At 38.9% G+C, this 26,977-nt stretch overlaps 1 protein-coding gene across 1 annotated transcript; it reads left to right on the plus strand.

Moving 5' to 3' along the window:
• Positions 1 to 2,686: 2,686 nt before the first annotated feature.
• CLUL1 (clusterin like 1) lies at positions 2,687 to 26,534 on the plus strand. Its single transcript, XM_055323551.1, is given in 8 exon segments — positions 2,687 to 2,792; positions 4,196 to 4,344; positions 9,728 to 9,895; positions 11,879 to 12,311; positions 17,279 to 17,416; positions 23,047 to 23,261; positions 26,347 to 26,419; positions 26,422 to 26,534. Coding segments are annotated over 8 exon segments (1,395 nt in total).
• The last annotated feature ends 443 nt before the right edge of the window (positions 26,535 to 26,977 follow it).

Genomic DNA, 26,977 nt, shown 5'->3' on the forward strand with positions numbered 1-26,977 from the left:
TAAAACCAATATACAACAATCTGTTGCATTCTTATACATTAATAATGAATTAGCAAAGAAAGAAATTAAGAAAATCTCATTTACAACTGCTTTAAAAAGTCAAATACATAGGAATTTAACCAAGGAAATGAAAGACCTATATTATGAAAACTATAAGATGTTGATGAAAGAAATTGAAGATGACACAAATGGAAATATATACCATACTAATGGATTGGAAAAATTAATATTGTTAAAATGTCCATATTATCCAAAGCAATCTACAGTTTCAACGCAATTCCTACCAAAAAAAAAATAGCATTTTTCACAGAACAAGAACAAATAATACCACAAATGTTCCTGATTGGAACCACAAAGACCCTGAATAGCCAAAGCAATCTTGAGAAAGAAGAACAAAGTTGGAGGTATCACACTCCCTGATTTCAAACTATACTACAAAGCTAAAGTAATCAAAACAGAATGGTTTTGGCCTAAAAATAGACACATAGATTAATGGAAATGAATACAAAGTCCAGAAATAAATTTACATATATGTGATCAATTAATCTACAACAAAAGAGGTAAGAAAATGCAATGGGGAAACAACAGTCTCTTCAACAATGGTGTTATAAAAACTAGACAGCTATATGCAAAAGAATGAAAGTGGACCACTTTCTTACAGCATACACAAAAACAAACTTAAAATGGATTAAAGACCTAAGTGTAGGACCTGAAACCATAAAACTCCTAAAAGAAAATATAGGCAGTAAACTCTTAGACATTGGTCATAATATTTTTTTTGGATCTATCCCCTCACACAAAGGGCAACAAGCAAAAACAAATATGACTACATCAAACTAAAAAGTTTTTGCACAATGAAGGAACTACCAACAAAACTTAAAGAAAACCTACTGAAGGAGAAGATATTTGCAAATGATGTATCCAGTTAGGGCTAATATCCAAAATATGCAAAAAACTCCTACAACTCAACATCAAACCCCCCCCCATCCGATTTTTAAAATCGGCAGAGGACCTAAATAAACATTTTTCCAAAAAAGACATGCAGATGGTCAACAGACACATGAAAAGATGCTCAACATCCACTAATCATCAGGGAAATGCAAATCAAAACCACAATGAGCTATTACCTCACACCCATCAAAAAGCCTATTATCAAAAAGACAAGAAATCACAAGTGTTGGCAAGGATGTGAAGAAAAAGGAAGCCTCATGCACTGTTGGTAGGAATGTAAATTGGTGCAGCCACTGTGGAAAACAGTATGGAAGTTCCTCAAAAAATTAAAAATAGAACTGCCATATGACCCAGCAATTCCACTTCTGGGAATTTACCTGAAGAAAATTAAAACATTAATTCAAAAAGATATATGCATCCCTATGTTTATTGCACCATTATTTACATTTACATTTGTTACAGCCTAGGTAACAGTCAATATTACAATTACTTTCTATGGTAACACATGGTAACTAGACTTATCATGGTGATCATTTCATAACTTATGTAAATGTCAAATCACTATGTTGCATACCTGAAAACTAATGTAATATTGTATGTCAATTATACTTCAATCAAAAAATACTTGTGTAAAATAAAGGAACTCGAGGTCTTAATTCCTGATCATGTGCACAACCCGCCCTCTAGTGTTTCTTTCTAAACACTACCAAATTTTAAACCATACTCTTAATCCCAAAATGTTAGGTTAATAGGATTAAGAACTGTGTCATCAAATTAAAAGAAGGCTAAATCCCTGACACAGATGAAAATTAAATCAAAGAAAAGTGAAGGTCCTTTCAGAAGCTGGTGGTAACATCACTGGGGAGATACTGCAAAATTAGTGGTAAATATATTTCGTTAAAAAGTTTCATTTTATAGATAAGATCTTAATAGAGAAGAGTTAGTTCAAATGATAGATGTAGATTATGTAACTACTAGTACTGGTGTTATTTTATTATATTAAAAAGACCCAAATTTTGATTAAATAATGAATTTTTTGTCCAAAATAACAAACATACATAAAGCAGATCCCTTTGGGAGGAGTTAAGATAATCTAACTTATTTTATGTATTTAACTTTATTAAAGCACATATTTATATTTGGAATGTTTATAACAAAAGTATATCAAATTAAATTTAAAAGTAAATTCATTTCCTGAGAAGAAAAAATTCAATTGTTCACTATTCGTATATCTTGATGGGTTTTATAAAGACATATGGGAAAAATCTGTGAGGGTGTTTTTGCTTTCATAAAAAAATAAGTAATGAACTACCTAGGTAAAAACTTACTTGAACATTCAGAATTTTGGAGAAAAATAATCCCTCTGACATATTTTAACTAATTCGTGCTTCAGGATGTTTACTGTTGACCAGAACATAAAATGAAGTACGGATTCTTTGGGGCTATGATCTATACTATTCGTTGTCTTAAAGTTCAAATACTTCAGATGATGACCTCATTTAACTGCCATAAAGAATGTAAACAAAATAGGGACTTGGATTCTCTTTTTTAAAATTTATATTCCAAATCTCCTTATGTCTCAGGCATATTAGCATAACTTGTCTAAAGTTATAAAGAAAAATTGACAGAAAAATGCTTTGGATCACCATGTGTTTTCAATTGATGCTGGCAAAAACTAACCTAATGGAAGGCATTTGGTACAGGTTTATTTTTCTTTTGCAGTAACAGCAGGAACATGAAGCCATCACTCTTGGTGTTTACTGTGTATCTGCTATGGCTGAAAGATTTTCACTGTGCACCTACTTGGAAGGACAAAACTGATATGCATGGAAACCTGAAGGGTACGTTTGGTTTCTTTATCTTCTGCACGGTGTCCTGCTTGTATGTTTGCATGTCCTGCTGGCATTTACAGTGATTTACAGCAGAGAGATAACCATATTCATTACGGCCTTCTAGTTTCACGGTAAGATGTTCTCTAGGCACTTAAACCAAATAGACATGACGCCAAACATCTGGAATAAAAACAGAAAATTCCAGTCGAGTATCTGAGAACGTTCACATATCCAGATGTTTGCTATCGCATAGATAAAACTTGCCAACTTTTGCACTGCATTTCTTGGTATCATCCAGATGTTTGGTGTCCTCTCAGCACAGTTTTAATTAACAGTGAAATTCTTTTCTAGCATTTGAAAAATTTAAACAATTAAAATAATCTGTGCAGTTATTCTTGCGATAGTGAAAGAACGGGTTATAATGACATCAAATCTGGTCAGTCTATGCTCATTAACTTGTGACCTCTGCTTGATAATAAATGCTTTCGGAACTGAAGGCTTAGAAAAATAAATTTGTTAAAATGTTGCTTTATGGTTGTCTATAATTAAATTTGGTAGCAAGAATAAGGTCCTTTGGAAGCCACAATGACTATTGCAAAGAGAGAATGACAATGAATTTCACGTCCACTACCAGTTTACTAGAGGTATATAAAAGGGGCGCCTGGGCAGCTCAGACCTGCCTTTGGCTCAGGTCAAGGCCCCATGGTCCTGAGATCTAGCCCTGCATCATGCTCTCTGCTCTACAGGGAGCCCCTGCTTCTTCCTCTCCCTCTGCTTGCTGCTTCTGCTGCTTGTGCTCGCTCTCGCTCGCTCTCTCTGTCAAATAAATAAATAAAATACTTTAAAAAAATTTATTTTTTAAAAAAAAGGTGCATAAGAGATTTCTGGTAGGTTATTAAAGAATCTTGCATTATGTGAGATACTTTCTAGGTTTTTTGTTTTTGTTTTTTTGTTTTTGTTTTTTTTTTTTTACTTTCTAGGTTTGATGCCTCCTGGGAAGGCAATTGAAGCTGAAAGAAAGGGAAATTGTTCACTGTGTTTGAGGTTCCCAGTTGGGCATTTAATATAAATTGTCTGTGAAGAAAATTTGAATTTTTTCTAATATAAACACTTGAGTTTTAAGTGAAAGAGAAAAAATGGATAAATGGAAACAGGCCCTGAGGAAAGGGACAAGAATGAGGTTAAATGAACTCTGACTTCTCTAGGAGCTCAGAAGCGAGGAATAGAAGGTATTATCTATGTGGCAGCTGTGTCCATGTGGCAGCCAACAGCCAATTCATTGTGATCTGGTTTCAGGGTTTGATGCTGAGTAAAGTATTTAGGAGACATGAAATTTTGGTGAACTCTCTGTAATTCTGATACATTCTAATCTGATCAAATCTCAAAGGAAAAAACTGCAACATATCTTTCAGGTTTTTCTGAGGCTGGAGACATAGATGTAGATGAAGAGGTGAAGAAAGCTTTGATTGGTATGAAGCAGATGAAAATCATGATGGAAAGAAGAGAGGAGGAACATACCAATCTGATGAAAACCCTGAAGAAATGCAAAGAAGAAAAGCAGGTACAGTAATTGAGAATAACACCTGTTCTTAAATACAGCTAGGTCATAAATACTGTATTTCTTAGTGCAATTGATAAATTACTTCTTTCCCCTAATAATGGATTTTCTGGACAGCAACTTTTTTTTTTTTTTTGGACAGCAACTCTTAGTGGAAGAAAAGTTTGAAGGAAATTTCAAATTTCTTCCAAGAACACAGTCCTAGCAGAGTAGACCTTTGCAAAGAACTCCAAATCCAGGAATTTGGAGGATTTGTCTCTATTGGGAAAGTGCTACTTTCTTAAAAAGACTTTATCCTTAGTCCCTTCTGACTTCAGATATAAACTCAAAACTGTTCCAGCAGTTTTTGGCTAGATCTGTAGTCTCTATGGTTTTTGATCTCCCGTCCCTGTTATTAAAATTATTATTAGCGTTCACTCCTAAATCTAGGCACATTAATTTATTTATAAATTAGACACATGAATTGCTACCATTAATATCTCAAGGCATAAAATACATTTGGGGTGAGATTCAGCACTAGCCAGGGTGGATATTAAGTCCGTATTTCAAATAATCTTCTGGATAGTATTTTGAAATTTTTTAGCCAATTACCAGATCTGATTAGATCATGGTTGGGCTTTGTCATGTGACCAATAAAGAAAGAGCTTATCATGAAGAAGTATCAGCTCTGCCTTTTGCTTCTTGTTCACGTGACCCTAAATTATTCATATTTTTAAATCTGAGTGTTAGGTTAGTTAAAACTAGATAATAAAATGATCATTTACCTGCTTCCTCTTAAACTAGCAATCAGCTCCAAGGGAATAAAGAGAGAGGGAACCATGCTCCTGGATCATGGAGTACCCCACTTTCCCAGTGTCCTCCTGACCAGTTGGCAACATGCAGTGGTCTGACATAAGTACCACAAGACAGCACCAGTGTGTAGAAAATAGTACATCAGCCTAATCAATTTCTTTATTCAAATGCCTTTACTTGATAGCTGCAGTGCAAACTGTCTACCATACCAATGGGAAGTATGCAATACAGGTTGACTCTCGACAATGCAGGGGTAAGGCATGCTGACCTCCAGTCAAAAATCTGCATATAACTTTTGACTCATCCAAGATGGAATTACTAATAGTCTTATTGACAGAAGCCTTATCAATAATATAAACAGTCAAATAATAGATATTTTGTATTGTTATATGTAATATATACTATATTCCCACAATAAAGAAAAAATATTAAGAATATCATAAAGAAGAGAAAATACACTTACAGTACTGTCCTGTATTTATTTAAAAAATCCACATATAAGTGGACTCATGCATTCAAACCCATGTTTTCAAGGGTCAATTATACATCCAAATGTCCATAAGAGGATGTTAAAAAGTGTTCATATGTTACAGTATGAAGTTTAATATGTTTCTAAATTATGAACATTACATGGCTCCTAGTTTAATACCATTAACAATGAACATAACATTCAAAACAATTCAATTATTTTTTAAAAATTATTTTCCAGCTTTACCCTTAAATCAAAAAAGAAATCAAAACTGTAGCAAAAATAACTTGGAAAACACTTTAAATTTTAACATTGAGAGTAAATTACTTTTAAATTCTATTTTTAGGAAGGTGTAAATGTGCTAAATCACACATAACATATAATCTTAACCATTTTTATGTATTATAATTCAATAGTTGCTAAGTACCTACACACCGCTGTGCAACCACTCCAGAATTCCTTCCATCTGGCAAAACTGAAACTCTATACCCATTGAACAACTCCCGCTTTTCCTCCCCCTGCCATCAATTTTTTTTTTTAAGATTTTATTTATTCAGGGATCCCTGGGTGGCGCAGCGGTTTGGCGCCTGCCTTTGGCCCAGGGCGCGATCCTGGAGACCCGGGATCGAATCCCACGTTGGGCTCCCGGTGCATGGAGCCTGCTTCTCCCTCTGCCTGTGTCTCTGTCTCTCTCTCTCTCTCTCTCTCTCTCTCTCTCTCTCACTATCATAAATAAAAAAAATAAAAATAAAAAGATTTTATTTATTCATGAAGACACAGAGAGACAGAGAGGCAGGGACACAGGCAGAGGGAGAAGCAGGCTCCATGCAGGTAGCCTGATGCATGCGGGACCTGACCCCAGAACCCCAGGATCACGCCCGGAACCAAAGGCAGATGACCAACCGCTGAGCCACCCAGGCATCCCCAATTTTTAAATTAAAACATAAAAATAGAAGTTTTAATATTTCCCCCTACGCCTATACCTATAGATATGTATACATTGAGGGCCCCCACAGCACAGACAGCTGCTGGAATTCTTTATTTCTGAGCACAGTGGCCTCTGGCCATCCCTCAAGGCTCTGGAGCAGGGCTGTGACAGGCTGACCCCCCCAAAACTATCCATGAGCCTGTCACCAAACTGGTTAATATTGTGTCCACACCTACCAGCCTTGTCACACAGGGTTCCTAGCAAGGAAAGACCACCTGACTAACAGCTGCAAGCCCTCCTCCCTTTGGGCAGGACAAGCAAAAGATTTAAGGAAACCAAAAATAGCTCCTTCTGAGGAAAATGTGGAAGCCCTCTCCCCAGGCTAGATTCCTCCCTGGTAGGCTTGTGATCTGGCCCCTGGGAATAATGATGCTAGATATCATTTACAGGCCCTTTATAAAACCCAATATCACACAAAATCCTTCCAACATCTGTGTAAACCATTAATGTCACTTTACAGCTAAGGAAACTGAGGCTCATGATGTTGGTGACCGTGCTAACCCGACACTGTAATGAATGACTGGGGACTAAGTCGGCTGGCAGTGCTGTGTCTCTGGGACCCAATGACTGTTTTTCTCTCTTTCCCCAGCCTCCCTACAAGCCAAGGGTGTAAAACTATGAAAAGAATGCTCTAGTTAGGGGTGGGTCAACCAAGCAAATGTGGATTTCAGTTCTGGCCCCAGGAATCCCAAGAACTAGTTAGAATTTTTTTTCTTAAAAACTTTCTTATTGGGGGGATCCCTGGGTGGCGCAGCGGTTTGGTGCCTGCCTTTGGCCCAGGGCGTGATCCTGGAGACCCGTGATCAAGTCCCACATCGGGCTCCTGGTGCATGGAGCCTGCTTCTCCCTCTGCCTATGTCTCTGCCTCTCTCTCTCTCTTGTGTGTGACTATCATAAATAAATAAAAATTAAAAAAAAAAACTTTCTTATTGGGACGCCCAGGTGGCTCAGTGGTAGAGCATCCATCTGCCTTCGGCTCAGGTCCCAGGGTCCTGGGAGCGGGTCCCACATCGGGCTCTCCACAGGGAGCCTGCTTCTCCCTCTGCCTATGTCTCTGCCTCTCTCTGTGTGTCTCATGAATAAATAAATAAAATCTTTTTTAAAAAGCCTTCTTATTATATAAAAATTCATTGACATACTCTTAAGGCCTGGACACTCAAAAAGTCCATTTAAAAATGGAAAAACTTAACTCTGAGCCTCCCTAAAATTACTTTAAACTGAGGACAAATTATGACTTAGCAAATATGAGACTGGTGCCCCTGTCTCCCTACTACAGAGCACCACCTATGTCCTCAGGTGAGCCAGTGTCATTAGGGACTCCTCTGCAGCCCCTCCCTAGTAATATTTAGTGAGAGTATCTGAAACGAATCAGAAGTAGGAAACTCCAGGGTGGCTTAAAGTGATTTGACCCTCACACCAAGTTTATATGGGACTTTGATAAACTGTAAACTACAGGAATAATCAGTGGGCGGGACATTTAGGAGAAACGGAAGGAATGGGCAGGGCTTTCCTAAACCAGAGCTCTTCCTCCATGACATTTCATTACCCAAGCTTGTAACATGTGATTTGGGAATTGGTTTTTGCTGTGCTCTTGGAGGTGATTGGAAAGAAATCAGATAATCAAACACTAGGTGCCTTGCTTGCTTATCTCAATACAAATCCTTAAGTAGTAAAGCCTATTGCTATTCCTATTTGCTAAGGAAGATACTGAGGCTCAGAGATGTTAAGTAATTTGCCCAAAGGTACACAGCTAGTGTAGTTTGGAATTGGAAACATTGGGGTTTCGGTTTATGGTCACAATGAACAGGATATTTAAAACGAGGACTGACTGAGGAAGTGTGGGAAGTATTGTTTCCTGCTGTGGTAGGGTAACTTTCTTGAGAAGTTGTAGGAATCCAAAATCGTTCTGCAATGACCAAGGAGGTAAGAAAATCCTCAAAAGATTCTCAGTGGCCAAGTGGTTCATTGGGCTTAATATGCCAGGGAAGGGTGATTTCTTTTTCTCTTCCATTAGGTAAAAATGCAACCTAAATCAGTTTTAAGTACAGAAATTTTGCTCCCTCATGTGATTTTTACCTAAGGGAGTCACTGTTAGCTTGAGACTATTTTATGGAGGAATCTGTTATACATCATCATTCCCCTGCACTAGGTCTCCAGCTTAGAGGGAGCCAGTCTTTAAAAGTCCACACTTGCAAGGAGGCCAGGGGTTTAGGCAGGGGTGCTGGTCTTGAGGGAAGGTCCTGGCGTAGAGTTGAGGTTCTCAGGGACAGCTGTCTCTTACCATCACCCGGAGTGGAACCTGGATATTACAGCAAATCACCAGGAGAGGGAGTACTTGGAATACAGATGAGAAGAAAAAAACCCCTCCCCCCCACCCTCCACCCCGCCCCCATCTTCAACCTCACTGCCAACACAGCATTTCTGCAATTAGAGTGTAATTTGCTAGGCAGATATGATTCAAGAATTGCACTTCCTTGCAATGTTTAAGCACATTCAAAAATTAAAGGCAGCATAAATAAAGGAAATAAATTTCTAAGCTTTATAAGCCTTAAAGCCTACTTTCCACATCTTCCAAGAACTAGATGTGAAAGGCAAGTAAACAAGTAAATTATTGCTGTCCTCCAGAGTGGGGACCATGTCATGGTTCACCCACATCTAGTGTAATGTCCATCCCATAACAAGTACCCAATACATAAATAAATTTGTTGAATGGACAAATGAATAGACGGGTAAGATTTGCAGTTTTTTTTTTTTAAGATTTTATTTATTTATTTATTCATGAGAGATACATATAGAGAGAAGCAGAGACACAGGCAGAGGGAGAAGCAGGCTCCATTCAGGGAGCCCGACGTGAGACTCGATCCCGGGACTCCAGGATCACACCCTGGGCCGAAGGCAGGCGGGAAACCGCTGAGCCACCCAGGGATCCCCTGCAGTTGTGAGTAGGGATCAATCAGTGCGGTTTCCTTAAACAGAAAGGTTGATTCAAGTAGATCTGTCAGCAGCTAGGGGCCAGAAGAAAGAATGAAGGAGTACATCAGAATATGCATATTTTCTAAAGGGTGAAATCAGCTAAGGTGATTCTACACACAGAATTAAGCAACGGAATAGGGTGTTTGTGTCTATTTTTTAATTAGGAAGCCCTGAAACTCATGAATGAAGTTCAGGAACATCTGGAAGAAGAAGAAACTCTATGCCAGGTGTCTTTGACAGATTCCTGGGATGAATGCAAGTCCTGCCTGGAGAGTAACTGCATGAGATTTCACACAACCTGCCAACCTAGTTGGTCCTCTATGAAAAACACGGTAAGGGAAAAACAGAGCTCAAGGTTTCAGAATTCTTAAGGTACTTAGGCCAGCTTAATTTTTAAAAAATAATTTATTTCATTATTTAGAATAGAGATGCCTGACCGGATATTGGCCTTTTGGAATCTAGAATCTAACATTCATGCTTGCTTATGTATGAACCACCTCTGTACATTCAATTTATAAGATAAAACAGCCATTTGGTGTTTGTTTCTCCCTTCAGTGACACTATATGTATCTCTCTCAGAAACACTCTGAATCTTTCTGCCTCTTATTTATGAATAGGTTCCCACTAGATTGTAAGCTCTTTGAGGGCAGGAACCATAAGTTATCTGTCTTCAATGAAGCATTGTAGGTATCTAATAAATGCTGAGTTGCATTCTGAATAATAGTATTATAGTCTCTGATTTTAACCTGCTTTAATTTTTTCCCTGGAGGCCAAAGATTTGAAGAAATTCTAGGATTTCTGAATCTCTCCTTTGATAGGTTTGCCCTCTTACGGCAACACACACATGTGTACACATTCATGTCCTCTTTAGCCATATCTGTGCATGTCTAATAGGACTGGCATGTTTGCTTTTTTGTTCCCTTTGGCTACCATCTGGGCAGAGGGAATCGCAGAGGGTGGTGACCTGAATAGGATGAGCTCTGCCCCATAAAAGGCTCCTATTGTATTGGCCTGAATTTCTCGTCCCTTCAAGACATGAGCTGAATATGAAATCCAGCGAAATTTCCCTCTCCATATCAGAGCATGATCTAATTAGAGTATGTTCCTGGCTTGGCAGTGCCATACCCAATTAAAGAGGGAGCAACCCCTAGGACAATTCATTTGCCAAGTTAATTTGCCTCCACTGTTAATTGCATCTGTTCTATTTTTATAGCCACTGTCACTCTCCAAAATACCAGAATCCAGTGAATGAGCACTGACTGGAAGTCAGGAGATTTGGAAACCATTCCTGTCTCTGCCAGTTGTGTGACTTTATAAAAATTTCTTGGGACTTTAAAGTTTGTTTTTATGCATCGATTCTGGTAAATAAAAGCTGGCAGAGAGAAGGGCAGACAAACTACCCAGATTACTTTTTGAGGAAGGCACGAGTAATCTAAGAATTCTTGGGGAATTCTTTGAATAGCACTGGGATGCTACATCTGTGATGTTTGATAGTTGGTATGCTCCATAACATTCAACGTGGCCACATCATTACCATAGAAGGGCAGCTGTGTTCTTGCACAAACTTAGGTACCATATAGATGTACAGCACGGTATGATTGCTGAAAAATACTCTCCCGTGGAGTGTAAAATTCTGCAATCACAGCTTCATTTCTTTGACTATAGCCAAGGACGGTGTTGATCACTACTAATATGTAATCATCCCTAAGTAACCTATTTAACTCTATCAGGCATCTATAATTCAGTGTGAATGTGTTTACCTTTTCCTTTCCATGGACTAATTTATGAGACAAGAAAGAGGAGACCATAAAGGCACTAACGATGTTCCACTGAATCAAACAAACCAAAAACAAACAAACAAAAAAACCCACAAAGAACCCTAAGCCCTAAGACAGAGGTGAAAGACAAGAGCTTTCTTCACAGTTTTGGGGCAACCGACACAGTACCATACCTTTAGACCATGGCATGTCAACTACTGCCTGTACATCAGGCTGTGGCTTGTCAACAATATTAAAAATATGGCCTTTTTAGGTATTTGGTAGGCATGTAAAAACAAGGAAGAATTTCAGATCAAAGTTAAAGGTACAAGAATGTTAATAAATTATCTTAAAATGAGTCACCTTTTCCTAGCTTGCCCAGAATTGTTTTTGATTTACAACGACCACTGTAAGTTGACTTTAAAATTTACAATAAGAAATTATCCAGGTCAATTATCCTTCCATTTAAAAATAATATAATAAAATTGATTTTTTTTAAAAAAGATGGTCCAGAAAGAAAATGAATTTCTTATTCCATTTTTATGCTCTACCCTACAGGTCGAACAGTTTTTCAGGAATATATATCAATACCTGTTTCCTTTTGATGAGGATAATGAAAAAGATCTCCCTGTCGGTGAAAAGTTCATTGAGGAGGATGCACAAGTAGCTCAAATCGAGAATGTGTTCAGCCAGCTGACTGGGGATGTGAGATTTCTCTTTAACAGAAGTCTTAATGTCTTCAAACAGATGCAGCAAGAATTTGACCAGACTTTTCAATCATATTTCATGTCAGATACAGACTTAATGCAGCCTAACTTTCTTCCAGCTTTATCTAAAGAGCCAAGGAAAAAAGCAGATCCTGTGCAAAGTTGGGATATTCCCAGCTTCTTCCAGCTGTTTTATAATTTCAGTCTCTCTATTTATCACAGTATCAGCACAACAATCACCAAGACGCTGAATGCAATAGAGGATTTACCAAAACAAGACAATGGCAAGTATTAAAAGATGATCTTTACTTAGATGTGAATACTAAGGTCAAGCTTTGTTTACCTTTAGAAATAGTAGACATTTCTAAGTCATTGTACAATGTTTCTAAGAGTGACAACTTATAGATAATCAAAGTTGCAGAGCCTCTTAGAGAAAACTTTGAAGTCACCCAAACACCATCCCTCCTCCATCATTGTCAAGAGCCCTGTGGGGCAGTTCTCTCTTTTTAAAGCAAATTTTCAAAGCTGAGAAACAAAATGCGTGAGAAGTTGAAAAAACTGGTTGCCTCCTTTATTAAAACTCTTGTAGGTATGCTCAGCTCTATTCTACTTGAACACTACAGGGTTTCCTTAAAATCAGTCTTGACTCCTCAACTCCCAGTGTGGGTAGGAGTCGAGTATCATGTATTATTAACCAGGTCACGTTTAGTGTCCTCCACAGCCAACCCACCCACCCACCCCCCACCGCATCACTGCCATAATCCCTAAAATTGTAACATTTATGCACAAAACCACAGAAGATGTTCACAGACAAACTCAACTACAGAAATCAGAATGTTTGTAAAGGATAAGAATTCCCTTCTACCAATACCAAACATGCCCCAAGATATTCCATGTTGCAAACAATGGAGATACCTTCCTTGGCCTTCTGTAGAGTGGCTGGAACACAGCATCTCAGAAATGAGAGTTGCTGCGTGGGCTAAGGTAGGATCTACATTTCCTTAGACTTAATCTTACAGACCACAAGCCCATGTGAAAGAACACTCCTCTCTGACATGAAAAATAATGTGGGCTCCTAGAAATCCTGCGGTTTGTAACAACATGGATGAGCCTGGAGGGCATTCTACTAACTAAAGAAATCCACACACAGAAGGACAAAGACTCTATGGTACTACTTATATCAAGAATCTAAACTAGTCCAAGTCATGGAAGCAGAGTGCAGAATGGGGTTGCTGGGAGCTGAGTAGAGGGGTAAATGGGGAGATGTTGGTCAGAGATACGTACAAAGCTTCTGTTATTCAAGATGAATAAGTCCAAAACTTTGAAGTCCAACTTTGCTGGACTAGTGCCTATTGTTAAAAATACTGTACTGTATACTTAAAAATTTCCCAAGAGAGTAGATCTTATGTTAAACATTCTTAATAATGACAATGATAATAATGATAAATAAGAAGGCAGGAGAACATTTTTGGAAGTGATGGATAGGTTTATGGCATAGATTGTGGTGATGGTTTCATAGGCTTATCCTTCTCTCCAAATTCTCTAAGTTGTATATATTATTTATGCACAGCTTTTTGTATGTAGAAAGAAATGGACTCCTTCTAGATATTTTCCAATTATATCAGCAGTATAATTGGCAACATCTGAATCAAATTCTCAAAATTACCATGACATTGCATCACTGGTCTCTATGTAGAAGGGGCCTACCTCACGGTACCAGAAGCTGAAGCCAAAAAACAACGGCTGACATCCTTCCCGTCCCATTGTTCCATGAACAGGGAACGGCCATCATTCCTGGAATCATTTTTGGGTTCTATTTCAGGGTCTGGAGGACTTTTCTTGTAAGTCAAGTGTTTTTTCTGGTATTCTATTCTGAGGTTCCAAATTCATCAATCTTCAGGAAAAGCATCAATGCAGTAGACTAAATATATCAATGCTGGGGTGATATTAAATAATTTTTGCCTGAATTTTTAAATAGATGTCAACTGTTTGGGGATAATATTCAGAATGTGTTCATTGGAACAAAATAGTGCCCTCCCCCCCATCTTTCACACTGTATACAACCTCACACGTGGGTTGTTACATTCAAATGTGCACAGGAGTATATAGTGATTCATTGACTTTGAAATCTAAATAACTTCCTAATCACTGCAACTCCCTCCCACCCCACTGACTAAGAATGTAGGTTTCCACAACCTCTGCCCGAGCTCCCTCCCCATTCTCACACCCCAGCACCAGCCCCAGCTCAGCTGGCCCTCTGCACAACTTCCACCTTGTGTGTTGCACTCTTATACCCTCCTTCCTCTGCTGTCCCTCCGCTAAGCAGACAGTGCACAGCTAGCTCAACAGGTGAGACATTTTCTTCTCAGATGAGCACATGTGGCTTATTTATCAAGAATAGTCAGGCAAGGGTTATAGGGCATTTGCAAGTGAGTCCCATCACTTTTCTGGACAGGTGGTAGGTGAGCAATAAACCTAATCCTCCTTGAAAATCTGCCTAATGAGAAGATATTTTGAGCTTTGCCCCTGGGTAGACAGAATAATAGCTGCCCAAAAGCATCTACACCCTAATCCTCAGGACCTGTGACTCTGTTGTGTTACACAGGAAGGGGAAAGTAAGATTGTAGATGGCGTTGAGGTTGCTTGTCAGTTGACCTTAATATGGGGAGATTATTCTGAATTATCCATGTGGCCACAAGGGATCTCAAAAGTAGAAGAGGGAGGCAGAACAGAATCTATGGAGATGGTAACATCAAAAGTACTCGCCCTTTCTGGGTAGAGGAAGGGAGTCAGGAGCCAAGGACTATAGTTGAAATTGGAAAGGCAAGGAAATGGATTCTCCCTTAGAGCCCCCAGAAAAAGAAAAAGAAAAAAAAAATCCCTGCTGACCTTGATTTTAGGCCAGTGAGACCCATTTCAGACTTCTCACTTCCAGAACCAGATCATTTGCATTGTTTCAAGCCATTAAAATTTGTGGTAATCTGTTGCAATGGCAACAGGAAACTAATACAAGCCTCTTGTCAGCTGCAATGGCCAACACTGACCAAGCGAGCGCTGTGTATCTGACAACATTCGTGGATGGGCTTTAGTTGTGATGATTGTGCTAAGAACTAAAATTAGAAAAACACCTAAAATTGAATAATGAGTATCATTAAAAGAAAAGAGGCACCATTAAAAAATCTGAAACATTAGGGTGTCTGGGTAGTTCATTGCTTAAGTGCTCAATTCTTTTTTTTTTTTAAGATTTTTTATTTATTTATTCATGATAGTCACACAGAGAGAGACAGAGAGGCAGAGACACAGGCAGAGGGAGAAGCAGGCTCCATGCAGGGAGCCCAATGTGGGATTCGATCCCGGGTCTCCAGGATTGCGCCCCAGGCCAAAGACAGGCGCCAAACCGCTGCGCCACCCAGGGATCCCTAAGTGCTCAATTCTTGATCTCAGCTCAGGTCTTGATCTCAGAGGTGTGAGTTCAAGCCCCATGTTGAGCCCCACAAAGGGTGTGGAGCCTACTTAGAAAAAAAAAAGTCTGAAATATTTTGTTTTTTAATATTTTTATTTGAGTGTGGTTTCATTTTAGACTTCATATGGGAGAATTTCTTTCCTACTTTGATCTTCCTAAACCTCAGTTCCTGAATCTGTTGAAAAACAATAAAATAGCTCTTGCAGCTGCCTCACGTGCCTTATAAACGACTGGATAGGATAGATAAGATTGTGTTCAATAAAACTGTGTGGTGTAGTAGCTTAATGCAGTGCCAGATGCTGGGAGATAGGAGTTCTAATCCTACTTTAGAGAACATTTGCTGACTTTAATTTCCCCTTTGAGTGGAGTGGGGAGACGGAGGGAGAGTAGATGATTGATAGGAGGGATGGCACCAGAAGTAGCTGCCTAGAAGGGCTGGAGGCTCTGTGATGGGTTACTACCATGATGCCATGGCACAGGAGAAAGTATTGGTGTCATATGGATCTGTAATTTGCCATCCCTTATCTATATACCAGATATTAATGTAGATGCTGGGAATAAGACAATGAATATCACACAGCCCCTGACTTTTAGGAGCTCAGTCCAGAAAAAGGAAAACAGATTATTGGACAATTATATTACCATATTATAAGTGAAATGACAAAAGAAGTTATGAAAGAATGGCATGATTCAAGTGACAAGAGCAAATCCCTTCCCTCAGTCAGGGGAATCTAACAGAGAAGACAAGAAAGCAAACAGTACATAAAGCAGAGGCAAGCCCTACAGCAGAACTCCTCACAGGGGTTCTGTGGGGGTGACAAGGGACGCTACCAATTCTACAGGGGACGGTTCAGAAAGGCAGGTGGGAGGAAAAAACTTTCTAGTCAACAAAGAGATGGTTGCCTTACACACCACATGATCTAGCCAATGCTTCAGGTTTTTAACTAACAGACTTCACAATTCATCTCAAAATGACACATTTCATTTTAAAATGTTGATGATTTAATATAAGAGAAAATCAGGTTGTAAATTAATAGTAAATGTTTCCTAATGTGAAACAGTTGAGAACAGTCAATTTTATGTTAGACAATTTTTTTCACATCATTTTCATATGAATTATTAATTCCTCCAGAAAAAGGAAAAAGTTTTCTCAAAAGTTGATCAACTTTAGATATTTTCCTAAATCTCTGACCCATCATTCATAACATCATATATATGTAATGCAAAAGGAACAGCTTAGAAACAGACGTTCCCAGTACTTTGAAACTCCAATATACTTCCCAATTATAGCTTTAAAAAATTAAAACAATTATAAGAAAATGTTTTAAATAGAAATTGAAAGAGAAAAGTTCCCTATTATCTACAGGTTAATCCATTGACATCAGAAATAACAATAGCGGTTCCGGCATTGAGTCCCACAAGGGGCTCCCTGCATGGAGCCTGCTTCTCCCTCTGCCAGTGTCTCTGCCTCTCTCTCTCTCTCTGTCTCTCTCATGAATAAATAAATAAAATCTTTATATATATTTAAATATATTTATATATAATATATAATGTAATATATAATATATATATGTGATCCAAAATGTGATTGTTGGATCAAAGAATATATGCAATGTTTAATAGATGTCAAATTGTCCTAGCAAATGGCTGCAACAATATGCCCGCCTATGGCTGAATACAGAAAGATTTTTGAAAGAACTTTCAAAAGAAAAATAAATGACATCATGTCCGCACCTTTAAAATGCAGACTCTAATGAGATTAATGTGTAAACACTATGTTACCTGCAGATTCTAACCATGGAAGCCTGAGTTCAAAGATATTGCCTGTGCAGCACAGAGGACCCTATGGAGAATTTGGCCAGAATTTGTCAGAATGTTTCCAGTTTCATGCCAGATGCCAAAAATGTCAGGATTACCTGTGGGAAGGTAAATAATTATTATTTTCCAGTGTCTCAATAGCATTCTGGTCAGAGGTCAAAAATGCACTTTTACAAGCATCATGGGTTCATTTACTTTCCTTAGAGCACTTTTTTTGCCAGCTTATTCCCATCTGGGGTGCTCAGTGTAGGTATGTAAACTTTTATTATTCCAAAGGTCAACTTGCCTTTTCTCTAATTTAAAATTCCCTCATTGTTCCTGTGAAATTTTTTATGGTTAAAGACCAAGAAACACTCATGTGTGCAAAAAAGAAGTAGGAGCAAATTAGGGTACTCCTTCCTTCTCACTGCAAGGAGAAAGAAAGCCCACCATGGAAGCAGTCTTCCTATTGTATAAGCAAATTGTTAGCCAAGTGAGCTTTTTTTCCTTTAAGTGGCATTAACTCTTTCCAGTTGGTGAGTTAACTAGTAATTAAATATGTAAAGTGGCTCCTCCTCAGAAACCACATAGCCTTTCCCCACCAGACCTGACCAAGAGTGGTGAGAAATCCTTCTCTCCTCTGGGCCTTCTCTGTCCTCCCTCCCTCTCTTCATCTCTTCTCCCTACCCCTAACTAAAGTCACTCCTCCCACCTGGCAGGGCTGCCCCCTCACATATTTTCTTAAAAAGCCAAACCATAATTTTGATTCCTATGCTTCTGCTTCTTAACTCAGTAAAGCCCTGAAGGAAGGAGAAGCTAAAAACCAAGAAGGTTGAATATAAACTGGACCTTATTTCTCTTGCATTGCTAATTAAGTGACTCTGCACCTCTGTTTCATCACATGAAGAATGGGAATAATATATCTATGTATACAGGTGTTTTGCAAATTAAAGTATTTACGGGGATGGCTCAGCTATTGAGCATCTGCCTTTGACTCAGGGCGTGATCCAGGTCTGGGATCAAGTTCCACATAGGGCTCCTGCAGAGAGCCTCTGCCTGTGTCTCTACCTCTTTCTCTCTGTGTCTCTCATGAAAAAATAAATAAAATCTTTAAAAAATAAATAAATCTACCATACTAATGATTTTCATTATTCAAGTTTTTGCTTTTTAAGTCATAGTCACAAGGTTACATACAGAAACAGAAGCTGTTTGGTTTTGTTTTTTTTTTTAAGATTTTATTTATTCATGAGACACAGGAGAAAGGGAAGCAGAGACAGAGGAAGAAGCAGGCTCCTCATGGAGTGGGGAGCAAGACTTGATCCCAGGACTCTGAGATCACAACCTGAGCCGAAGGCAGACACTTGACTGACTGAGCCACCCACATGTCCCTATAAGTTTTTATAACAGAAAAATATGCACAAATACACTAATCACTTACAAAAATAGTCCCACTCAAACATCCGCTCTGTGTATCATTTACTTCCTTTCATCCATTTGAAAGCTTTGATGAATAATCTCTCCCTGACTGTTATAAAATCATACAGAAGATGCAGAGAGGGAATCGGAAGAAAGTGGTCAAGAGGTACAAGCTTTCAGTTATAAGATAAATAGGTGAAAGGCAGGTAACAATATACAACATGATTGTAGTTAATACTGCTGTGTGATTTATAGGAAGGTTGGTAAGAAGATCTTGAGAAGTCTCATCACAAGGAGAAATTTTGTTTCCTTTTTGTTTTATGTATATGACATGATGGACGTTAACTAAATCTATTCCAATAGTTATTTTACAATATATGTAAATCACATCATACTGTATACTTTAATCTTATACAGTGAAATATGCAATTATTGCTCAATAAAACTGGAAAAAATATGGAAGAAATCAGATAATATAGTACAATTGCCTCAGATAATCAATATACTTCAGACAATGCATCAGATACGCAGAGCGGATAACACAGAATACATGCAATATGAATTGGCTGCTGCATAGATAAAACATCAAGTAAAGAATGCTCTATTGCACTCCCATACACCTTAAAAACTGATTATAAAATGCGTTTTGTATAATCGTATAAAGGATAAAAGAAAAAACCCCACATGCCTACAACCTGGATTAAGAAGCCCTTTGTGTCCCTTCCAGAGCACATCCTCTTGATGCCCTCAAAAAGGAAACTGCTATTCTGATATTAGTGTTTATTATTTTTTTGCTTTTCTTTATCCTATTGTCACATGTATGTATATAACACACACACAGCATACATAGCAACATTTTACATGTTTTTAATTTTATATTGTCAAAGTATAATTTTTAAGTTTAAAACTATGACTCATACAAATATAAAATGAGCACATGTCAAGATTAATTTATCCTATTAATGATGGAATCAGCAAAGTGTTAAAGCTGTTTCAAAGGAGTACAGGAGGGACACCTGGATGGCTCAGCAGTTGAGCACCTGCCTTTGGCCCAGGGCATGATCCCGGAGTCCCGGGATTGAGTCCCGTGTCAGGCTCCCTGCATGGAGCCTGCTTCTCCCTCTGCCTGTGTCTCTGCCTCTCTCTCTCTCTGTGTCTCTCATGAATAAATAAATAAAATCTTAAAAACACACACACACACAAAGGAGTACAGGAGAGACTGAGGTATTTATAGTCAAAGATAGAACATTGAAGTCAGATTGCAAAATTAAATATAAAACTAGTTACTGTTCTAATGAGCAATAAAACTAAGTTTTGCAGTGATGTTTTCTATTAGACCAAAATAATTTATATCTCTACTGGACAAAAAACATTTGTAGCTTTTCAATTTAAGACGTTCATTTAAGTACATAGAAGTTCATAGAATCTGGCCCTGAGCAACAGGAAACAGTAAATCCAACAAAAGATGATCTCCCTAGAGAATCAAAGAGTCTTTAGTCTTGTAACCTTGAAAAGAATGTAGTCATTCTTCTGCCTTATTTCCAAATTTTGGATAATTTTTCTTAACAGAAATATTATTGCTTATGTATTCTTTGGCAACTTGGCTTGTCACAGTCGAGCTTGTGAGATTTAGCCATTTGACTACGTGTTCTAATTCATTAATTCACTGCTATTTGTGTAGGCATATCACAGCTTACCATTCTCCTTAAGTGTATTTAAGTTGCTTCCATGTTTTGCTCTTATACTCCATTCTTCTACATTTTACTTTGCCTCTTCAATCAACATTTGATTCATTCTTTGTTCTAAAATGAAGCACATTGTTACAATTATAGATATAAGATCTTCTATATCTTAATTTTATGTTTGATAACTATTTTCCAAGACGTCATAAATCTTTTTGTTTTCCCACTAGTTACCATACATTTTTGGCCCTGATTTTAAACAGATCTACTGTGACTCTTTTCCTCTTTTCCCATATCAATTACTGGCAATGTATATATACTCCCAAATTTAAAATAGTAGTTTTCCTTATGAGAGGACAGAGAGAGGTTTTGATGTGGAGGGGCCACAGTGGGGGCTTCATCTGTTTAGGTCATATTTCATTTCTTAATACAAGGGGAAGGCATATGGGATTTTACCAAGGAACTTCTGTCTCCTGCCCATTTTGTTATATGAGACCATATAATTATTAATTAAACTAGATCTCTCTTTTTTTAAGATTATTTATTTATTTATTCATGAGAGACACAGAGAGAGAGGGGGGCAGAGACACAGGCAGAGGGAGAAGCAGGCTCCTCGCAGGGAGTCCGACGTGGGACCCAATCCCAGGTCCCCAGGATCACGCCCTGGGCCGAAGGCAGGCTCCAAACCGCTGAGCCACCCAGGCGGCCCAAACTAGATCTCTTTTGAAAGTGATATGGGTATATGAATAATTACTTAAAAACAATAGGCATAAACTGGGAAATCTCATAGGCAGAAGGGGACATATATATAGTAGATTAGAACAAAATAACCACAATAATTTACGGTTTCTTCCATCAAGAGATATTTTATTTTATATTTATTGTTTTTATTTTTCTAGTCATGAATTTGGGCTTGGCCATGGGTCGGTCCTTAGTAAATGAGATAGTGGAAAATGTGACCAAACTGCAGGCTTGACATGTGCTTGTAAATTAAAGCTTGTTTTGGGGCACCTGGGTGGCTCAGTCCCTTAAGCATCCGCCTTTGGTTCAGGTCGTGATCCCAGGGTTCTGGGATTGAGCCCCGTGGTGGGCTCCCTGCTCAGTGGGGAGTCTGCTTCTGCCCCTCCCCCCCCGCCCCACGAATCAATCTCTTTCTCTCTCTCTCTCTCTCTCTCTCTCTCTCTCTCAAATAAATAAAATCCTAAAGATCTACTAAATCCTAAGATCCTAAAGATTTTATTTATTTGAGAAAGAGACAGGCAGAGAGAGGTTGAGAGCACAAGCAGGAAAACAGCAGGCAGAGAGAGAGAGGGAGAGAGAGAAGCAGGTTCTCTGCTGAGCATGGAACCCAATGTGGGACCCAATCCCGGGATCTTGGGATCATGATCTGAGCGGAAGGAGACATTTAACTGACTGAGCCACCAAAGCACCCCTCAAAATGTTATCTTGAATCACTTTTCCAACGTATGTTACTGCAAATTTGTTTACTTTTTTAAAAGATGTATTCATTTTAAGAGAGAGAGAGAGAGAGCAGGTGCCAGCAAGTGAGTAGGGGGAGGGACAGCAGAAGAGAACCTTTGAAGCAGACTCCCCACCAATCAAGAAGCCTGACACGGGGCTAGATCCCACAACCCATGAGATCATGACCTGAGCTAAAACCAAGAGTTGAATGTTCAAGTGACTGAGCCACCCAGGCGTCCCAAATTTGTCTACTTCTAAGTACCAGGGTCTCCCTCTCCTGAAGATCCCAAAATGATTTCTGAAAATGTATGCGGTTCCAGGGAATCCTGTGTTATAATCTTAAGCATCAAAAAGAAACCAATAAACTGAAGGTAAGACCTCAGATGAGGCAGTCACCCAGCTCTGGCTAGTGGATCCTCTCCTGCCCCTATTTTCCTAAAGGCAAGGCTTTTTGATAAACGGTAAAAGACACAGTTTAAAGAGTCTGTGGTCTTTTTCCACAACAACAACCTCTTATGATCCTAAATGCCCTACCACACAGACACTTCCATAGCTTTCAGATAATCTTTCCACAGGATCAAGCTGCTCATCAGCACAGCTATGTAAATTCCTATAATCCTGGTTCAGTTCAGATGGCTGTTGTGCAACATAGCACAGAGCTGCAGAATCATAGTGCCTGGTAAGCACAGGGGTCTATTTCTCTGTGCTGTGTCAACTGCAGCTTGCATGGAGGCCCTCCTGCACCTCTCAGGGTGATGCAGCCTCCACGCTATGGAGCAAACCCAGTTCTGCCGTCAGGGGAAAGGACACAGGATAAATCCTGAACTGTTCCATAGGCTTTCTCCAGAAGTGAGACACATCACCTTGAAGATTGCCACAGTCAACTTCAAGGTGGCAGAGAAGCACAATCTCCCATGTGTCCCGGTCAGAATGTCAGTGAGTAGCCCTAATGACCCTTCAGAAACACTACAGAAAGGAGGAAAAGAAAAAGGAACATTTGCTAAATCTCCAGGGTGTGCCTGACCTGAAGCAGGCACTTCACCGTGTAATTTCATTTACCCCTGTTTTACCTAATTGAAAATTCACTCAAGGTCCAAAAGCTGGAAATGGAAAGTTTAAGGGCTGGAATTTACACCCACACCACCCAACCCCAAATTTCAGGGGCATTTTCCTTTACCATGTTGTCTTCTTCTTTGCTAGACTGTCCCGATGTACCTGAACTACACACAAAAGTAGATGAGGCCCTCGAATTGGTCAACATATCCCATCAGCAGTATGCCCAGGTTCTCCAGATGACCCAGCAACACCTGGAGGACACCACATATCTGATGGAGAAGATGAGAGAGGAATTTGGCTGGGTGGCTGACCTGGCAAACCAGGCCCCAGGAGCTGAGAACATCTTTGATTCCACAAAGGTAAGGGAGAGACCCAAGAACCGATATGGAGATTCCATGTGCATACTATGATTTTTTTTTCTGTTAATTCACTTCTTAAGCACTCTGCATTTGAAAACAAGCTGTGGGAGGATATTCATATTTCCATCATGATTGTATTGAGGCTGACTTGATATAATGTAGTGCATGTCCTTAGAAACAAGAAACTCTATAAAGAAAACCAATTTAAAATGCAAAATATTTTCTAATCCAGACATGGCCAATTCTGCCTAGAGCTACAGGGATGCACTTAACTGATTCCAGTAATCTTGAAGAAATCTGACAATGTACTTTTTAAGTGAGAAGACTTCCAGGTGAAGCAACAGTTCAAATGCTGACACTGGTACTTAGCGCAGCAAGTTTGGGGATGTTCTGGAACCTTTCTAGGTCTCAGTTTTCTACTTGAAAAATGGAGATAAAAATAAGATACCTTAAGACAGAGGACTGTAGAGCAATTAGTATAGATTCTTTATCCAGAGCAAGAACTTTGTAAATTACAGCTCTCAATAGCTTTTCAACAAAAAGCTGCTGACTTACCTTGAGAATTAAACATATTTGTATACTAATATTCACATCAAAACATATTGCCATCTTAAATTGCACTTGTACCATGTCTCCTACATTCAGGCAATTAACTCCTGTGGCATAGAATAAAACAGTGACTGAATTTCTCTTCTGACCAACTGCTCCAATCCCCACTCCCACAACACGCATACCATTATGTACAAATACACCAGGCTAGTGACTCCTGATGAGGTTAGTTACTGACCGGTTCCTAAAAAGAGCTGGATACAAAAATCACTGGGCAGAGCAACTGAAGAAGCAGTATTTTATGCAGCATGTAAAGTCAGAGCCTTAACCCAGGGATCCTTTCGCCAGCTTTCACTGGTGCTGCTGCTAACTGCTCATCCGGCCCCTAAACCTTCTCCAAAGGATTGCCCAAGGGGCCACTTAAGAGCTCCCTGCAGCTGCAAGCCAGAGATCACCTGAAGCCATATTCTAGATTAGCTTCTTCCTCTTGTCTGTTGCTTGCCTCATTTCCCCGAAAAATTTCACCTGAAACCACCCTTAATCTATCACTTGCATCAGTCTCAGGCTCTGCTTCCAGGGAATCTGACCTAAAACATTCTGTGTCCTACTATTTCTGTCTCTTTCAGACTGCAAAGTTGTGGTTGTGTGGCTCAAGAGAGGTTAGAGAGTCACAACCAGCACATTGAACAAACAAAAACAGAATAATAGGGCAGACTAGAAGAGAAAGACTGCATTGTGTTTAACAAATCATATGCATATATCATGGAACTTTCATTTTCATTGTGTGTGTGTGTGTGTGTAAATACGTGTGTATACATATATGTAAGATGTGTGTTTTTGAGTAGTGATGCAAAACATCACAAACGGTTCTGACAACCACTCTCCCATCTCAGCTGATTCTGATTCATTTACTTCATTAGATAGATCATACCCAAGGAGAGTAAAATAATTCAGTATAATTGATCATCCTCACAAACACACTTTCAGCTAATGAGGAAAAGGTCTTGTCTTGAAGAATAAAATTTGAAGAAAAGTTTGAGCAGTGCTTTCAGTCTTTAAAAAGTTACAGCCAAGAGTTCATTGCTTTCAGCAGCAGCAGCAGCAGCAGCAGCATTTTCCATTCTATGCTTCAGTTGGCTTCTATTCCAGTATCTCTGGGTAATGCTAACAGACTTACCTGAAATTCTTTATATTGATAACAGAGGCAGTTCTACCTAAGAATCTCCATATAAAATAAGATTTTGGTTTTCAAGGATACATTGTTCTAATAATCATTGTCACTAAAGAGCACTTACTATGTGTCAGGCAATGTTTTAAGACTTTTTTCCATACATCAGATCCTTTAATGCTCTCAGTGATCCTACCGGTATTGTTTTTTCACATATTTCAGATGAGGCACACAGAAGTTAAATAACTTGTCTGAGGTCACACAGCTGGGAAGCAGTAGAACCGTAATTCAAAACCAAGTAGAACTTCTCCAGAATTGCTGGACTTAACCACTTTGCCAAACTACCTGTAAATGTTATTTTTCTTAAAACAGCTCTTACTTTATCATGTAACAGAAAGTGCAAAGCCATAAAACAGCAAGTACCGAAGAGGAATGCACAAATCCCAGCAGGTGAAAAAAGTGATGACCCTCAGGTTGTAGTTACACGGTGTTAGTTTTATCATTATTCATTAAACTAGACAAAAATGCTTTATTCAGTTTCCATGTGGGTTATAGTCACCGGAAGGAAAAGGGGGGAAATCATGTTAGCTATTCCTTTACAAACTGGAATTAAGAAGTTCTCAGTTTTTATTTAGCTTCTTACTATTTTGTTTTAGTTTTTTTTTTTTAGGATAAGGGGGTTATTCGAAAACATTTTCAAAATAGTTCTCTTAAGGTTACATCAACTTGCATGTCAGTACAGTTTCATTTAAGTTATTGAAATCGAAGTATATGTACTTGAGAATTCATGAAGAGTAACCGCCGTGACTTTCAGACAGTTGGTTCTCACAGAAACCACACATGCAACCCTAAATTGTAAATTTCCTAGGAACACTCAGTATAAAACTTGGTGTGTCACATTAATATTAATATTTGTGACAGTGTCCGTTGTGCTCACCAAACATTCCATCTGTTCATTTATATTTTCTAGCTCCTCTTGCTGTTAAGTGATGCCATGTGGCAAGTTCTGGCCGCATGAACCAAACTGACAAAGGTTATTTCTAGACTTAGATGAAGGGCCTGTGTGTGCTTATCCACTCTCTGTCTCTGCCACGGGCACAAAGAAAGCCAGGTGTTCCTCATGCTACAGGCATGAGATGACATGCCATTGTCAACCAGGGTCCTGAGGGGTGGAGGCTGGACAGAGTCCCTGAAATGGACATGAAATATATGGGAGAATGAAATGTTTGCCGTGTGAAACCATTGGGTTATTGGGGCTACTGTGTTACCTCAGCACAGCCTAGCCTAGCCTGACTAATGTGCTATTAAATTAATCCTGAATGTGCACTGGGGTTTAGTAATCATTTACTGTGTAATCCTTTTTCTTAGATGGTTCCAAACATACATGAAGGGAATTTTTCCAAACAAGATGAAACGATGATAGACTTAAGCATTCTGTCTTCCCCAACTTCACACTCAAGATCCCTCTTGAAGAAAGTGCTGAGACTTCTAACTTCATTAGCTACATGCTGGAGAAAGCTGTGCAGCATTTTAAGAAACATTTTAAAACTTGGTAAGCAGAGTCACTGGTTAGACATGCCTTGTAGATAGGAATAGTCGATTCATAAAAGGAAAAGACAACAAAACCAGTTTTAAATACCTAGAAAATAGGGATGCCTGGCTGGCTCAATGGGAAGAGCATCTGACTCTTGATTTCAGGGTCATGAGTTCAGGCCCCTTGTTGGGGATGGAGCCAACTTAAAAAAAAATAAAATACCTGGAAATATGTTCAACCTCATTAATAATCAAAGACATAGAAATGAAGACAAGATAGCAGTGTGTGCCTCTCAAATGTGTAAATTTTAAAAAATACAGGGACGCCTGGGTGGCTCAGTGGTTGAGTGTCTACCTTTGGCTCAAAGCATGATCCCAGGGTCCTGGGATCAAGTCCCACGTTGGGCTCCCCTCAGGAAGTGTGCTTCTCCCTCTGCCTCTCTCAGTGTCTCTCATGAATAAACAA

The sequence above is a fragment of the Nyctereutes procyonoides genome, unplaced genomic scaffold, assembly GCF_905146905.1.
Source record: "Nyctereutes procyonoides isolate TBG_1078 unplaced genomic scaffold, NYPRO_anot_genome, whole genome shotgun sequence".
Lineage (NCBI taxonomy): Eukaryota > Metazoa > Chordata > Mammalia > Carnivora > Canidae > Nyctereutes > Nyctereutes procyonoides.